This window comes from Myotis yumanensis, unplaced genomic scaffold (assembly GCF_028538775.1).
Source record: "Myotis yumanensis isolate MYYU_CA2020_CCGP unplaced genomic scaffold, mMyoYum1.0.hap1 SCAF_4, whole genome shotgun sequence".
NCBI classification, from domain to species: domain Eukaryota; kingdom Metazoa; phylum Chordata; class Mammalia; order Chiroptera; family Vespertilionidae; genus Myotis; species Myotis yumanensis.
In genome coordinates, this window is record NW_027223755.1 from 68291160 (window position 1) to 68308850 (window position 17691).

The 17691-nt window shown below is 42.2% G+C and overlaps 1 protein-coding gene across 3 annotated transcripts in view; it reads right to left on the reverse strand.

Moving 5' to 3' along the window:
• SEMA6A (semaphorin 6A) overlaps positions 1–17691 on the reverse strand; it is a 127556-nt gene that overhangs the window by 54042 nt on the left and 55823 nt on the right. For all 3 annotated transcript variants that reach the window (XM_070412505.1, XM_070412504.1, XM_070412502.1), the window contains exons 2-3: positions 4881–5017; positions 2573–2690 (exon numbers count right to left, since the gene is read on the reverse strand). In XM_070412505.1, coding sequence (XP_070268606.1) covers positions 2573–2690; positions 4881–4980 — 218 coding nt within the window. In that variant the 5' untranslated portion in view covers positions 4981–5017. The remainder of the gene's footprint in view (positions 1–2572; positions 2691–4880; positions 5018–17691) is intronic.

Below are 17691 nucleotides of genomic sequence, written 5' to 3' on the forward strand. Positions count from 1 at the left end.
TCCGATTGCTGACACCCAACTGTCTAGAAGAATTGGGAAGCCTTTCAACAATACAATCTGTGAATGAAATCTCCTTTTGGACAATGCAATCTTTTTCAATATCCAAGAGATCACATTGCCCAGCAAAGAGAAGCAGTCCAGGGTCAAAGGTTATTCCCAAGCACCAACGAGTGCATCCTAGGATTCATACCCAGCTCTTGTTGAGTTAAGTTATTTGAACATAAACTGACTTAATCCTAGGCCTTCCTCTTTCCCATTCCAGTAAATACCACTGAATTGTGTTGCCCTAACTTGAGCCTGGTGGAAGGATTTAACTTGAAATGGTGTTATTTGCTGCCTAGGAACCTGGATCTCTCAGAGCAACGATGGGAAATGTGAAATTAAAGTGAGAGGAAAGACCCTAAACATGGCAGCCACGGAACTCCTTTAGGAATCTTCCAAGAGTGTGTATTGGAGGGCAGTGGCTGAGTATAGAGTGAAAACAGCTTGTCAGTGCTAGGGTTTTATAAATTTTACCTCTAACAAAAGGCGAGTCTGCTTCATAGTTTTAAAAAATTGAATGTGTTTCTCCTTTTTCCCCTTCCATTTCTTCTTTCTCCTTTTCTTGGTACAAGGGGTTAATTTAAAACGGTTTTAACCAGCTGGAATAATGGTCAGGATTAAGTGTGCATAGCACTTTGCTCCTAACTCAGGTACACCCTGGAACTGCAGCCCACAGCCATGCTAAATCATCAGGCATATCATCCAGAGATTCCATTGCAAAGTGAACAATCTATAGAACATTATTGAGTCAGCCTATTTCTCACAGACCCAATGTTTAATCATTTGTTTGGATACAAATGTAGTCTTCCCGCCCTGCTACATTTAGGAAACAAAAAATATTTAAGAAGAAGTTAATATTCTGCTACAGACATGTCTACTGAAGACCTTGTTGAAATGCTTTTTAATGAATGCATGCAATGACTATGTTCTTGGGCAATAGCTCTTAGAAGGTTATTCCCAGAACAAATATTACCACCTCTACTGCTCAGTAGGCTGTACAGTATAGGGAATAATGACCCAGATTCTAAAGCAAGACCATTTTGGTTCAAATCCTGCTCTGTCATTTGGACCTAATCATCTACCTCTTTGTACTTTGGTTTCCTCCCATAAGACATGGGGAATAATAATATCTCCTTTTCATAGAGTTTCTTTCAGGATTGAGTGAATTAAGATTTCTAAAGAACTTAAAATTATATTTGCAATTTATAGGGCACATACAACTAGTATGTACTATATAGTTTTTGTGAACTGAAATTTTAAAAAAGTGTTTTGACATTGCTCCCCGTGACCAAATGTGGGGTACTTGCAGGATATTTTAATCTCACCGATGGTTTTGTTGTTGTTTTTACTTTATGTCATACAGCTTGTCATTTCAGAAAATCTACGTGCTTTAAAAGAATCAACCACTGTTATTATTTACCTGTTCTTTACCTGTGCTCACAGCCAGACAAGAACCACAAACACAATCTCTATTTCTTTCTCCCTGTGTGAGATTATTAATCAGTCTAGACTCAGTAAGACCACAGTGGAATTTCACATGATGGTGTTCCTTATTGCTGTTCATTTAGAGATTATTTTGAATGTGCTACACACCTTCAAAAGGGGATCATACATTGTTAGAATCCCAAGAGACTTCATTAAGATAATCTATTCCAACCTCTCATTTGACAGAGAAATATTCCAGGTAAATCAAGAGCGAACTTAAAACAAAAGCCTAAATCCATGTGACGCCTGTTTAGGCAGTTTTCTGACCATGCCAGTCAGCTTTAAGATATAGTGTGTTTAAATGACATTTCCCCAGTGGGTGAATATTTTCTTTTTCTTTTTTTGTTTTTTTGTGTTTTTTTTAAAAATATATTTTATTGATTTTTCACAGCGAGGAAGGGAGAGAGACAGAGAGCCAGAAACATCGATGAGAGAGAAACATCGATCAGCTGCCTCCTGCACATCTCCCACTGGGGATGTGCCTGCAACCCAGTTACATGCCCCTGACCGGAATCGAACCTGGGACCCTTCAGTCCGCAGGCCGACGCTCTATCCACTGAGCCAAACCGGCTTCGGCGGGTGAATATTTTCTTACTAGATCCAAATCAAAGACTCTTTGGGTGCTACTACCAATCTGTTAAAGTAATGATATATACTATCCATTCACTGCAGAAATACAAACAGGTTTAATATACACAAACTATATAATAATACATGTTTACACATTCAACTTAATTGAACAAACAAGTATCAAGGAGAAAGGCACTCTACTCAGTGCTTGAGTAAATATTTGCATATATGTTCCAGAAAAACATTGGATTACTTGAGTCTAAAATCCAAAATAGGCAATTATCTAAAGCCGTATTACATCAGACAGACACAGAAAGTCTCAAAAGAATGATTGCTTGACACACTAAAGTAGCCTTTAATTAAATATCACTCTGTTTGGGAATGTCATGGTCTTTAACAAGATGCATAGCGGGTCCATTTATATCTTAGGACCTTCGGATGCTTGGAAAGCAGAGCTGTGGACCAGGCCACTCACCGGGCAGCGATGTAGAGGGTCCTGTTCATGATCATGATCATCTGGATGTCCAGTCGGTGCCTCTGCGTGCTGTTCCGTCCTGGCTTGTGGCCCACAAACACCGGATACTGTTTTGTATCTGTGAAAAGAGGAGATGGGGCAACAAAGGGAAAAGGAAATCAAGCCAAGAATTGACAGTGCAGGGAGAGAAAGGGGGCTGTCTACAAAACCAAACCATATTTAAGTCAGACCATGGCACCATTTTCCATCTTCAATGAGTCTGTTATTTTAGGAAAAATTATGATGGAAGAGTGCTCTTTAAAAGAACGATCATGTTACAGTTTCATTTTCAGATGGTAATAAGCCTGCATTTATATTTCCAAGTGTCACCATTTCTGACTGGTCCCTCTTCCTGGGGCTTAAACTTGCAAGTGAACCCTTTACATGAAGGTGCTCTTTTTCCCCGTTCTCTTTTCATCTTCTTTAGAGTGCTAAGCCTGGGGGGCAGTCTGCCAAAGATCTTGTCTCGGGACAAAACTGTTTCAAAGCGGCCTTCCCATCAATCACCACAAAGGCAATGTGGTCTGGAGGCGAGAGCCCTCGACCAGGAGCCAGAAGAAAAATACAGTCTCCACAGGCGTCCAGTTGGAATAATCTGCCATTGAAGGCGGCCCTGCTAGGTTGGTTGGCATTCTAGGAACTGTGGGAAGTTCGCTCTTGAGTGAAGCAATTGGTTGATCTCACAGTAACGGGCACTTTGACAGGACAGGGTCAAACTGAGTGTAGCCAGTCGGGTGATCTGGACTTTCCCTGGCTTGGAGAGTGAGTGAGCCTATTTCTCCTTTCTCACAGTTCTCTTTGGTTGACAGTGAGCAATTTGTAATAATGCCTGACCTTTAGACATACCTATATCTCAAAAACCTCTCTGCCTTTAATCCTACAAACTTCGGAGCACAAGCATTCCCCCAAAGAAACTAAGGAGGAAAGAAAGATGAGTCACATTTAAAAGGCGCTTGTTTTCAGGCGGTTGGGTGGGCATATAATGACTCGAAAACCATTCACAGATTTATGCTCAGACCCGTCACTATAAACTTCAGTAGTATCTGGGCATGACTCACAGTGGGTGTCTTATTCAGGAGCCACAGTTATTTTACTCACAATTAAGCTTTAGTATGGAATTATCTCGTGCCTTTCTCTCCACTGCTCTGAAATTTCATTTACCCATTCATTAAGGAGCTTGCTCAAACAGTAGCATGTCTCGGTACTATCAAGGTTCAAGTGCTCACTGGAGTATCCTTTTCAGCAGCGCATTTCGGCTGGGGTCTCTTCTGTATACCTATCTCAAATGGTGCTAAATAAGTGCTTACTAAGGTTTGGTACCTTGAATTAAGTGGACTCTGCCACTTCAAGAATGATGATCTTGAACTACATAATTGGCCTCAGTCATGCTCTGACTTCTGTTCTCTCATTGTTTTATGCATCAGTCTCGCCACCTCACCTTATAAAATTATCTTTTTCATCCCGGACCGTCCAGCAGAAAGCTGGGCATTAATGGATCTTATTAGTATTCCATACTAGTTTAAACACCTTTTGTATGGTTTATTCGATGTTTGTTTTGGGATAATTACTGGGAAAATATATATTAGGGGAAAATGCTCTCTTTCATTTTTACTGCGATAAAATATTTTGTCTTTTGGAGGGAAGGAAAAAAAGCAGTAAATTGGCTGCTCCATCCAATGTACAAGTAAATTTTCTTCATTTGAGGAGTCAACTAAATTCTCAGTCATGTTGCTTTCTATCCTTGACAATGAAGCAGACCAAAAGGAAAATTGTATAAACAGTTAAAATAGGCCCTCAGGATTAAAATTCACTCTACCTAAATCTAGCAATGATATAATCTCTAAGTCTAAAAAAAGTTAATTTTTGTCTCTAGAATGCTCCAAAGCAGTCTTACTATTTTCTGTCCTTATCTTCTAGGAAAATTCATATGTTAATTACATATGAAAATGTGCAATACTAGTAATACCCAAGGGATAGTGATATTTTTTCACAGCTGGTTTCCAGCTGGATCACAGCCTCCATGTGGTAACGGAGACTTCATTGAAAGTATTGAGGAACTTTTCAAATGCTCACACATATGTGTCATACAACAGCATTTAATGAAGTTATAGAATGGGCATTCCACCGACTTGACTTGAATTAACTTTGCCACCTGCACAAGTTCAAAGTGACCAACAAGTCTCCTATTCTATGAAACTTTTTAATGTTTTACTGGTTGATGCAGGCTACAGTGTCCACAAAGGGAGAGAGTGGGATTGTGGGTACTTACAGTTGCCATGCGAAATACTGATTGGCTCAGAATCTTCTGGGAAGCCAGCCCCAGCGCAGTGCAGCAGTGTGAGATATAGCAGCAAGGCTTCTGGCCTCATAGTAGTTCAGGGGGAGACTTTCTTTCTCTACTTCACCCTGCCAAAGAGCAAAGAAGGATTTTCTTTCTCTTTTTGCAAGTCAGCTTTATTCAGCTCCATAAAAATGAAATGGCCTTGAAGATAAGTTTAAGAGAAAAGAGGTCTCTGCTTCATATCTTTTCCATTGTGAATTCACTGATTATTGTGTTTCACATAAGGAACCTGTATCCATCCATTACCCCACGGCGCACCGCCTTCCCCAGGCACCAGCGCTTTCACAAAGCTTCTCCCAGACATGTGACAGAGAGCCTTAGTTCCTCCGTCCTCAGCCTATTATAGGCTATTATCGAAGGCTATTTCACAATTATGTAACAGCACCCCTCAAAATGTGAACAACTGAAGAAACATTTTTTTTAAAGGTGTAAATCCCTTTTCCTTCTCAGCATGTTTTTAGCAGCAAGACATTCCTCAGACGTGTTTTGTTTGGCCAGCCCAGGATCTTTCAAAAATTTGTAGTTGCCAATATTGAAAAATTAGGAGATTTCTAACCTTTAGACAAATCAGAATATCTTTCTTTCTTCTTTTCTTTTTTTTTTTTTAAATCCTCACCTGAGTATTTTTTTCTATTGATTTTTAGAGAGAGTGGAAGGGAGGGGGAGAAACATAGAGAAACACCATGCAAGAGAGACACATCAATTGGTTGCCTCCCACCAGCACCCCAACTGGGGCTGGGATCAAGCCTGCAACTGAGGTACGTGCCCTTGACAGGAATTCAACCCAAGACCCTTCAGTCTCAGGGTTGACGCTCTAAACACTGAGCTACCAGTTAGGGCCAGAATATCTTTCATATTGACCTAAATAATAGTTCCTCTCAGGCACCACACCCCTCCCTACCCCTCTCTCTCCCCCCGCCACCCATACACACTCCTATACCTATAACTGGTCCCATTCACTATTTCTATTACCTGCTTGACCCTTTAATTGAGATTTTAACCCTTGCTTTCTGGAATTCCATAGTAATTCTATAGTGACCTTAGACATACATAAAATTACAGAATCTGTGATTAAAAAGAAGTAAATGGCTCTTTTCAGACTCTGAAGAATACTCTAGGGAGAATTTGAAGCCACATCTTGAAATAGGAAGGTTGATTTTTTTTAAAAAGCATATCTCTGTATATTTTAGTCTCATATACCACCTTGCAATGAAATAGTCATGAATAAAAATGCCAGATATACTGTTCTACCCATCTGTATTTTCCTAAAGATGCTCTTTATGTGTAGAAAAAAATCTCTAAATCTTAGAAGTAACAACCATTCCATGTAGAGCAGCTGGATACAGTGAAAGAAGACTATTAAAACAGTAAATATCACATCATTCTGAGGCATATTTCAAATAAGTGTTGATCTATCAGGGAAGTTCATGTAAAATGAGGATATCTTTTCATCTCTCCAGAGTAGTAAAGCCTTAGAAGTAGCCTGCCAAAGATGATCTCTTTTGAACAAAGCTATTTTACATTATTCCATCAATCATTTAAGATTTGTGTGTAGAAAGGTCAAACTTAGTAACAAACTGCTAACTTATGCTTTTTAGAACACCACTTAATATAAGATACCTATGTCTTTCTTTTTCATGCCAAAAAAAGCATTAACAAGTCCGGAGTGTTGCATTACAACTTATAATTTTACAGTCACAGCTGGGTCTTAATCGTTTTTTCAGTTGAAAAGTGCACATTAATTAATTGGCTTTATCTTGAAAATCAAAGAGGGAGAGAGGCTGAAAGAATAGCCTAAGCAATTCCATATCTTCAGCTCTGATGTGTAGATTAAAACTAAACTTTAAATGATTACTTGTTCAAAGGGGTGACCTGTTACCAAGAGACATAAACATGTATTTATACACAGGTTAAACACAGCAGCCCATTCATCCATTCATTTGCCTGTTCTTCCGATTCTGGAGAAGCTCATCCCAAAGTGAAGAAGCTCTGAGGTACTCCTATTTGTTTCTCACAGTTTGCGTTCAGTATAACAATGAAGAGGTGAAATCAATAATAAGAGTTAAGTAAAACACAAACCAGACATCAGTTGGCTGTTATATTTTAGATGAGAAAGTATATGGGGAAGAGGAAGCGGCAACATTTACCAAGAGCTCAAGAGCAGTATTACAGTGTTATACAGGAGCATAGTAAGTACCTCAGAGAGTTTGCAGCATGTAATGGAAGAATAATGGCACTCAAAAGACTGAGTCTCATTTCTTTAGCAATCTTCGGGAATATATGTATACTTTTAAAGATTAATTTTTCCTGACATGACAAATGAATCTCTATCCTTCCACAACTGCATTCATTTTTGTGCAGATGTCCTACAAGCTAATAAAGTTCTGCTATTTCATTATATCTCCCGATTTTATCTTTTTCCATCTTAAAATTGGGTTAGATGCAACATTCTCAACCCAAGAGGCTCGCAGGAAGAGCGTTGTATGCAGAATAAATCTATGTATTATACATTTCAGTGGCTTCTTTTAATCCCTACACATAGCCAAGATCATGGCTGAGACGGGTTATTTAAATTTCTCCAGGTTTAACTCTGGCTGGTGTGGTTCAGTGGTAGAGCATCGGCCCAAGGACCAAAGGGTCTTGAGTTCTATTCCCAGTCAAGGGTACCTTCTTAGGCCCTGGTCAGGGTGCTAGTGGGAGGCAACCAATCGATGTGTCTCTCTCTCTCCCCCTCCCTCCTTTCCACTTTCTCTAAAAATCAATGGAAAAAATATGCTCGGTGAGGATTAACAAAAAAATTGAATATCTCCAGGTTTACAATAGGGCTCTATGCCAGGGGGAAAAAAAGCTGTTTTATGTGTCTTTCTATCATCACACCATCAAGTTGTTAGCATGTACATCATAAGGGTGAGGGTGTCCTGGCAATACTGGTTAATCTTGGCCAGTCCACATGAACACTTTACAATTTTCTTCAGCTGAGGCTTTGATGTATAGCTCCCTTCCTACACAATGTTGGGCTCTAAACCTTGTAAATATATAGTCAATATGTTTTCTTATTGAAGTGATTACTTGGTGGAGAGATCCCACTTCAATCACATTGTCATTTTCCATCCTGTAGAACATAGGTTGGGTATCCCCGCTAAGAGCAATTGGATTGGCTGGAGAACAAAAGCAAACAAGAACTTTCCACTGTGCTTCAAAATCTCGAGTTAGCTGGGCTGCCATGATTAAAGATATTGTTTAGGTAATCTTTGAAACTTGAAGTGTTACCTAAAAATGTTTTGGGGCACCTGCAGGCATTTGTTGGTTTCCCTCTCTGTAACCCTGCTTATAGAGGCTAACATGACAGACTAAAGCAGCTATCCAGAAAATTAGATAATGGGAAGACTGTCAATCTGAGGATTCTAAAAAAAAGTAAGTAATTTACTTCAGAAGGAAGCTTATTATGCCTGAGATTTCCATCTAATTGTCTCAACCTTCCATTATGCTTAGCCTGAAGAGAAATGCCCTTTGTAAAATACACCATTACTATACAGTTGTAGTCTTATCCTTTCATAACCCACAAAATTCATGGAAAACCTTAAGAAAGTTTAATAGGCTTCTGTTGGTGAATTTATTAGGTCTGTTTGGGTTAATCTCAAATTAATTATACAACTTTATTCTGAGTCAGATGGGCAAGAATTGTGTTGACTTTCTACACGCTGAGACCCGAGAAAAATTCTTTTTACTGTAATTTTCCCCTATAGTTTTTAAGGCCAAACTGATGCATAAATGGTGTTGTGACTGCAGGTTGCCGTGAGCTAAATGGACCTTGCAGAAGGCCAGGAAACTAGCCTTCAGGTATTCCAGATTGAGGACCAAACAAAAGAGGCTAAAAAGAGTCTGTTTGAAAATCCTGTGACTGTGTTTGTGTTGATAATTGTTTTAAAAATGATTAAATATTCCACCCCCTGCCCCCATACCGTTGTCATTCATATAGCAGGTCATTGATTCAGCAAAGCATTAATAAAGGGAATGTCACTAGAACTGTTAGAGTAGGTAGAGCTAGATAGACATGAGCCGGATAGATGGCTACCATCAAGGGGAACACAGGGGAGACGTAACAAACAAGAATTAACCAAGAGTTACAAGACACAAGAGTGAGGAAGGGAGAGACTTGAAACCTCCTCCAGGATGTGGTCTATAGCTTAAATCCTGGTGAGGCATCCTTGAAACCTGAGGAGGTTTTCAACTCAACTCCAGGGTATGAAATCTCAAATGCCCAAATGAGTTGGGCATTTGGTTCAGCTTTGGCCAGCTAAGCTTCCTGCTTAGACTATATCTGAGTGTATTTCCTCTTCTTACAAATAAACTCTTGCATGCTTTGCTTCTATTTGGTACTGTCTCTTGTTTGAATTCTTTCCTACAAGCAAGACAAGAACCGAGGGCACAGAGACCACCTCTGACAGAACTGGAAATGATTATGAAGTCCGAGAATGAGGTCACAGATTGCCACATCTTATTTCTGATTAATCAGGTTAACTTCATAAGAGCCACTAGGCCTGGGAAGCCCAGCCATAGAACCACTCACATTTACCCCAAGTCTAGGCCAATTCTTTGCCCATGTATTTCCCCAAATCCTGCCCCAGCAAAATCTACTTAGACTCACAAAACTGGTAGGACTTGGCCAAAGCTGGCTCACAGAGAACAAATAAATAAATGACTAAGTTGCTAGCATTCAGGAGGGGGAAAAAAGTGGGGGGGGAGATTTAATATACAACTCCAGATTTCTGGTTTCTTAAAAAAAGAAATCAGAGGTCTGGCTTTGTGGGCCAAAATTACACATGGCCTACATTCCGGAGCCGAGTAGTAGCTGCCCAAAGCAGAGGGGCTGGTCCTTTCCAGTTGGAAACATTCCCACCACTCTCCATTGTCTTATGAAGCCGTTCTCACCCCCCTAAAACTCTACTGTCTGACCCTGAAAACGCTGAGGGCAACCTTCACGCCACTCAGGAGCAGCACCTCACCACTGCTGCTCGAGTTACTGTGCTCGTCCTTACCATCATGTGCAAGTTGCTCTGTGTCAGTCAGTCTTAGCAAGTGAACCTGCTAAGTGGGACCCCATGTCTGTGCACACAGATGAATGGATGGATGTTGCTTGTTTTAAACACCCCTTTGGGCTGCTCCACACTGTTTACATGTCCAACTGCAGCAAACAGTTCATCAGTGCACTTGGACTTGGCTGTAGCAGTATATTTTGTGTCTGATTTGGAACAACAATAGCATCTTCCAGAACACTGGCATTCAAATGGACACGCTAATAATAAGCAGAAAAAAGATGAGAAAAATAATTTACCTAGAAACTAGCAAATACAAAACGTGCTTGATAATTGTGGCCTAGAGATAAAAAGGAAGTGATAGTAGTGGCACTTTTTCTAAAAGGCAAATTACTACCGTGTTTCAGTAATTCTCTTAAAAAGCACATTTTCTAGCCCTGTCTGGGTGGCTCAGTTGGTTGGAACGTCATCCTGTGCTCCAAAAGGTCGTTGATTCGATTCACGGTGAAGAAACATACCTAGGTTATGGGTTGGATCCCCGATAGGGCTGTGTATGGGAAGCAACCAAGGTGTTTTTCTGTCTCTCTCCCTTTCTCTCTCTAAGTTCAATAAAAACAAATCCTCAGGTGAAGATTTAAAACAGAAAAGCACGTTTTCTACTGCCATCATGGGAAGTTTTAAAGATAATCAATAATTCACACTGGTCTTAATAGAAAGAAGGGTAGGCTAACAGTGTGACTCTGGGTAAGTCACGTAGCCTTCTTGGCCCCTGGTTTCCTTACCTGTAAATGGAAAGAATACGAAATGTAAAAGCCTATGATACTCCTCCAGGCTCTGAGATTGTACAATTCTAGGTGACTGTGCCCCGATGAAGAAGGGAGTGGGCATGTGAGGTGATTAGGGAGGACAGTACATGGAGTGACCCTGGGCCGGGACACGTCCTGGTAACCCATTTCCAAGCCCAGGGACACCACCTGGAGGTGTGAGGGTGGGAGGAGGAGGAGGAGTTGAGGCGGGCGGCTGCTGGAGCTCTGCACGGTGGGCAGTGGGGCCCGGCCCTGGTGCTTGTCTTGGCACGAGCCAGGTTTATGGCTCTGGGATTATGGCAGCGGTTGGGCAGTAAAAGCCCCATGCACCTGGTGAGGGCTCTTTCCAAAGGGACACGGCTGGTTTTTCTGCACTCTTTCCTGGTTCCCCTCAACTGCACTTGGCTTGGGAACGCGAGAGGTAACCAGTGTGTCAGCGAGGGAGTGGCACTGTGTGTGGCAACGATGAGGGATGGAGCAGCCCAAGCTCACTTCACTGTCCCTGTCCTCGGACTGCTCTGGGACCCGCATGAAAGTTGCAGTTCCTCAAGCCAGAGCAAAGGAACCCCAGCAGGCGGCACTGCCTTCGTTGTAGGACCAAGTTCAAGTCCCATCAGTACAGAAATTCTAACCTGGCCAAAGAGACCACCGTTGTTACCGTGTAATCACATTCGGAGCTTCGTTGGGTTTTACATGAAGGATGACATTTTCATTTTCATTGCTTCGGCTGCCTGACCTCCGCATCTTTGCCTGTACAGTGGGACTGTCTTTGTAAATCTGAATCGAAATCATTTTAAGAGCTCCTACAGGGAATCAAACTACTGCTAATAAAGAGAGGGGAGCGGGAAGAGCAGAGGGCACAAACCTGGGGTCTGGCTTCCTCTGTCCCACGGACTTGCTGGGCCTGCTGGCGAAATGCTGGCACTTCCTGAGCCCCCGTTTCCATCTTTGGGTAAAACGACCTCAAGATTGGTTGTGAGATAATGCACATACATTTGCAGCCCTCGGAAAATGTTTGTCAGTGGAGATACACAAAATTACCTTTTAATACCTATTCCTGGAGTTCCTTAAGAAATTGTCAGGACGGCCCTAGACTAGTAACTGGTGTTTCATTCGTTGAAGGGAGAAGCAGCCCTCTCTCATCCTCCTTCTCCCCCTTCCTCCTCGAGGCCACCAGCTGGGGAAGGAGGAGAGTCTGCCACGGCGTGGCGTAACTCAGAGTGTGGGATTTTTTAAATGCAGATCACAGTATTCACACAAATGCAAAGGAAAAGAATGATTTGGGAAATGAAGAATGGATAGGCTGGAAATAGAGGTTTGCTGAGCACTTTGTGTGTGCGAGGTACATATGCATATTATTTACTGAACATCACAGCAACCCAGGGACACAGGCCTTATTATCTCCATTGTGCACACAAGGAAACTAAGGCTCAGAGTAGCTGGACAACATGTCCAGACAGCACACAGTCCACATTTGCAACACATCCGTGAAAAGGGAAAGCCAAGCTGCAAACCCGTCTCTGTGATGCCAACGTTTGTGTCTTCCCCAGTACAAAGAACGGGGACCAGAGGAAGGCTGGAAAGAGATGCTAGCATAAACGGAAACTGCACTTAAGATAATAGTTGACGTGGACAGAGTGGCTGAACATCCCTAATGACTTCAGTAATAAAAATCTATAAAAGGAGTACACAGTGGCTTGCAAACATGTCGGCATGCAAGGCTCATTCCACTTTATGGCCCTGTGATTGCAGACTCAGGTGATAGGAAAGATGCAAATGCTTCTCAACCACAGTTTTAGGAGGAAGTGATTATCTCGTGACACCACTATGTTAAGAGAAACCACTTGTCCGCTTACAGCCTCCTTAATAGTAATGTTTTAAAGTCAATATATCATAGAGAACAGGGTAAGGACAAGGCTGCCTGCTTCACTAGCTGACACGATAAACCGATTTGGACACCTCTCAAGTTAGAGTAAGAAACCTCTGCCCAGAGAGAGGAGGGAGAGCAGGTGTTGTGCAAAAAATCCAGTTTGCTGCATGCTGGGGACCTGTCTCTCAGAGATCTGAACTGCTGATTGTTCTTGCACCAAAGGAACACTTTGAGAATTACAGTGTTTCAACAGCAGGTGTCCTTCACCGACCTACACAGCCCTGTGTCCAGGACTGGAGCAGGAGGAGGATGCTGCTGTTTACAGGATGCATAGCTGGGCCCCCTGAAGACTACTTCCCAAATGGAATTAGGAACAACTTGGCCATTGATTTTGGTTGAAATCTTTACACCCAGTCTTCAGGAACCACACTGGCCACTGTTTGGTGATATTACATTAAGATATAAGGTTCATGCAAATGAGAAAAATAGCTCGAGCCTCTTAATAAAGCAGCTAGTCTTTCTCCCCTCCTCTCCTCAGCCATTAGCAGAGACATAAAAGGACCCATTTTGGAGGAAAGGGAAATACCACAGACCGAACTTCCACATGTTTTGGAGAATGATGATGGCATTCTATGGAGCATAATAATAAATATCGACTGTGTATAATTGATGTTCCATTTTAAGTCTAAAACCACTATCACAAAGGAACAGGAAACCAGCTATGAATTTAGAACATTTAGAAAAAAACATTTTTGGAAAAATTAAGGTTGGTTGTAAACCTGTTATCTTCTAAAGGGAGAAAGCAAGTCTTGTGACCCTTTGTTATGACAGTTTTCTTTCTCTCTACCAACACCCCTACACACTCCCACACTCCCATACTCTCTTGAGCCAGTGCGTTTAATGTGCTTTGCTTGGAGGTTTCAGATACAGCCTAATGACTCTTTAGGGCTCTGCAGTTATAGTCATGATCTTAGCAGGCCTGGTAATACTGTGGCAAACTATCTTGATCTCAAAGAGCTGCAACAATTCCCCTCATATTTACCGATGTCACACCCCAGCTTTTTGCCACCTCTGTCTTTTTCAACTTTTGTGATTTGCTGAACTCAAACATCTCCAGAAACAGAAACAAATGCCCACTTTGTTTTACTGTTAAGGAAACTGAGGCCCTGAGAAGTCAGCTCCCTTGCGAAACGCGGCCCAGTTCAAAAGTGGCAAAGCTAAGCAGCAATTGAGGACGCCTGACTCCTCCACCGAGCTCTGCCCCTACATTATGCTGCTTTCAGAAAGGAAGCCAAGACTCATTCATTTCTCCTTGGCTTGCTGCCTGATGTTCATTACTTCCATTGCGTGATTTCCATCTTACTGATTCCCTGCTTTTCTGCTGGGAGCCGGCTCTGTGCTAGATGCTGGTACAGACAGAGATGGGAAAAAAGGTCCCCTGTGCCCCCCACTCCCACAGGGCCTCACTCTTTAGTAGATGGGCCTGACCGCTCCTGGCCATTGTTCCCAAAATAGAACATGAACAGACAACAATAACTTTTCAAAGAGAAATTAAAATTCTGTCGGGAAGAATACTGCCTGGAGCATGAAGGGGTTGCAGAGGCATGTGGGTGGGATGATCGTGAAGGCCTCTGGTTGGAGAAAGCCTGGCAGGTTGCACGATGGTTCACTGTGGACGGAGGGGGTCAGAGGAGGGCCAGGTAGGAGCAAGGCATTTCAGGTAGAAAAACAAGGTCAAGAGAGTGGGATGTTAAAATAAACAACTCCATGCCAGCTGGACTTTCAGAAAGTCAAATTGGACCATTTCACTCTTTGTTTAAGGAGTTTCAAATGATTTGTCTAAATAGGTGGATTTTTTTCATTTCATCCAAAGTTCAGTCTAATAATCATAGCAAAATAAAGATCATGTCTGATTACTTTTTCCTTCTAAGAATATGGTAGAAGAAAAAGGGAGGGGGGAGGGAGTGGGGCATAGGTGTGAAGCAAAATCTCAGAAGATTGGTATTTACATTCATTCAGGTGCTATGTGAGTTACTGTCACAGTCCTCTCTCTGGGTGTCTGTACATTTCTAATTTCATTAAAAATGAAGTAAAGGGCAAAAGTAACATGCCTAGCCGGGGGGTAGGGGAGGCCGGGGGAAGGTCAATGCAGGGGGGTGGGGGGGGGGGGGACATATGTACTGCTATCTGTAATACTTTAAACAATAAAATAAAATTTAAAAAAAGTAACATGCCTAAATGGAGGGCACTTTCCCTAGCCCTTAGATAAATGTTTGTAGAGAGACTTTAGAGATATTAATGATCGGAGTTTTCCGTGAACTGTTGTCAAAACCCTAAGCTGATTTGAACCAAAATAGAGCAATCGCCGGCCTTTGACAGGATGCCTCTCCCTGGTAATTTCTCCTCTGTTCAGTGTGGTAAATAGAAAACAGAGTCTCCCAGCCATAACTCCCCCCTTCCTACTCCTTGCTTGGCCTGGGACTGCTCAGGCCTACATGGCTGCAGGGATGTGTTCTCTCCCACTTTGGAGTGGAAGTCAAGTCAAACTTGGCTCGGAGAGAAATAAAAACAACCTGCAAGCCTCCCTCTCTGAGCTCTGAGTAATGGCTTAAAATAACAATATCACCGATCACAGATGATTGGAACTTTGACTGAACCCTACAAAAACTCTTTTGCTTTTTTGGTAACAAGTCTCAAGATCAGGATGTGAAAAACATTCCCTCGAATTAGACTCGGATCAGGCTCTCGCGCTCGCTGCATGCCACTTTTCATTGTCTCCTTGTCTCCTTGAATGAGCCCTGATGCTCTCCCAGTCCCCCGAGAGCCAAAGACAGAGTTTAAATTTGACTACAAGCTTCTAATTGTATATCAAGAGACATCATGTCATGTTAGGATCTGCTCCACAAGGAAGCATGATACTGCTGAGTGGGCTTTTTCATCAGGAAAATATTATAAACATAGTGGGTTATCTGTATGTATATCTAGACACATCCAGAACAAAAATGAGATGGAAACATTATCTCTTGAATTTCCACAATGTTCTTATATTCTTTAGGAAATTCATTTTTTTTGTTTTATTTAAAAGGGTGGGCAGGGAGGGGAGGAAGGAGGGGTAGGGGAGAGAAGGAGGTCGGGGAGAGATGAGGTGGGGGGCGGGTGCGGTAGAACCTGCGCTATGTTCTGATAAACCAGATGAAAACTGCAAACCCATACATTCAAACCTATTTATAAATTTATTGTTGAATTTGGTAGATATTGCTAAGTTTTTCTGGAATTAGTGATATCTTTATTGGCTTTGCTCATGTTCTTTTCACATAAAGAGCTACTCATTAGGCTGGCTGGATTTACTTGGAGCAGGTATCAGTCTGAATTGGGGTGGAGAGAGCACCATTCACTAGTTGCCTCTTCCCAATCGGTCAAATCTAGTGATAATACTCCCTAAAATGTCCATCTGTTTTTAAAGTGAAATCCTACCCTCAAAATTAATAACTATTTCCAAACATCCTGAGAAAATATGCTTCCTTAAGGCCAATGAGAGTAAGTTCCAGGGAACTATGGGTTTGTTTCAATGTCTCTAGTACTTAACGACTTGATTCCTTATGTAGGTGACTTAAAGGTCACCATACAGAAACAGCTTTACAGACCTGTTCACAGAGATGAAGGGGGTCAGCATCTGGATGAACTATTATGTTGGTAGTAGTTAATTTTAATTAAATATACCTCGCTTCTCCTTAAGTTTATAAGAAAACCAAGGTTCATTTCTCTCTGTTCCTCTAAATGTGGATGAAACAAGTTGGTTTTAGAAATACAGGTTCACAATCCCTTATTTGCAATTACAAAACAAAAACACAAAAAGCAAAAACAAACCCCAAAACCTGAAAACCGAAAGTTTTCCTATTCATTCTGTGACTAAACTTTACCTGAACTGACATGAGACCATTTAAAGTCTTTTTTATCTAAGTCTTAGTATATATATATTAGAGGCCCGGCTGATGCACGAAATTCATGGCGGGCGGGGTGGGGGGGGGGGGGGTCCCTTCAGCTCGGCCTGCACCCTCTCCAATCAGGGATCCCTCTCACAATCCAAAACCACTGGCTCCTAACCACTCACCTGCCTGCCTGCTTGATGCCCCTAACTGCTCCTCTGCTGGCCTGATTGCCCTAACTGCCTATCTGCTCTCCCCTCCTTGCCTGATCCCCCTAACTGCCTATCTGCTCTCCCTTCCTCTCCGCACCTTTCGAACCCCTGGCTCAGAAGTGCTGAGATCTCTCCGCTGGGACCCCACCCCATCCTGATTGGTGGTTCAGTGACGGCATCCTGGCCAATTTGCATATTCGTCTATTATTAATATAGATTTCACTGCACAAACATTGATAGGTTTGATTACTGGATGCTGCCCCCACAGGCATATATGTCCCAGGTTACTTTTCTGAAATCTGAAAAATTTAAAACTCTGAAACACATCTGTTCCAAGAAGAGACTGTAGAACTTTATTCCTTCATCCCTGAGGAGATTAAAAAGAGGGAAAGGAGACCCTCCGAGCAGAATTTCCAGCACTGGTTCTCCTAAACCCAGGAACTCTCTGATGACCCCACAGTGAAGTGTGAGATTCCCATAGAATTTAAAAAATGTAATCGACTTCACTTATTTTTTAAAATCTCTATCATATTATACTTTACTTGCAAGAATAATTCAGAGATTGTGAATTGCTGACTGTGTTATCTAGGATTAATTTCCTATCTTGTGTTCATAACAGGGTTCCAGGCTCCTATCCAGACAAGCAACTTACAAGAACTGGTCTCCACAACATGAGTGATGCTCAGCACAGAGGTGATCTTGGTAGAGACGGTCTGTCCCATGCCTCTCGTGGGTGAGCAGTGACATCCCGCAGCGCACATGTGACTGCCTCACCCGGTGCAGCAACCCCAGCCTGGACAGCAACCCCAGCCTGGACGCACTTCATCTTCCTTCCATCTGACAGCCAACCACAGGTGGGTCAGCCCCCTTCTTCTCTCTGTGCTAACTG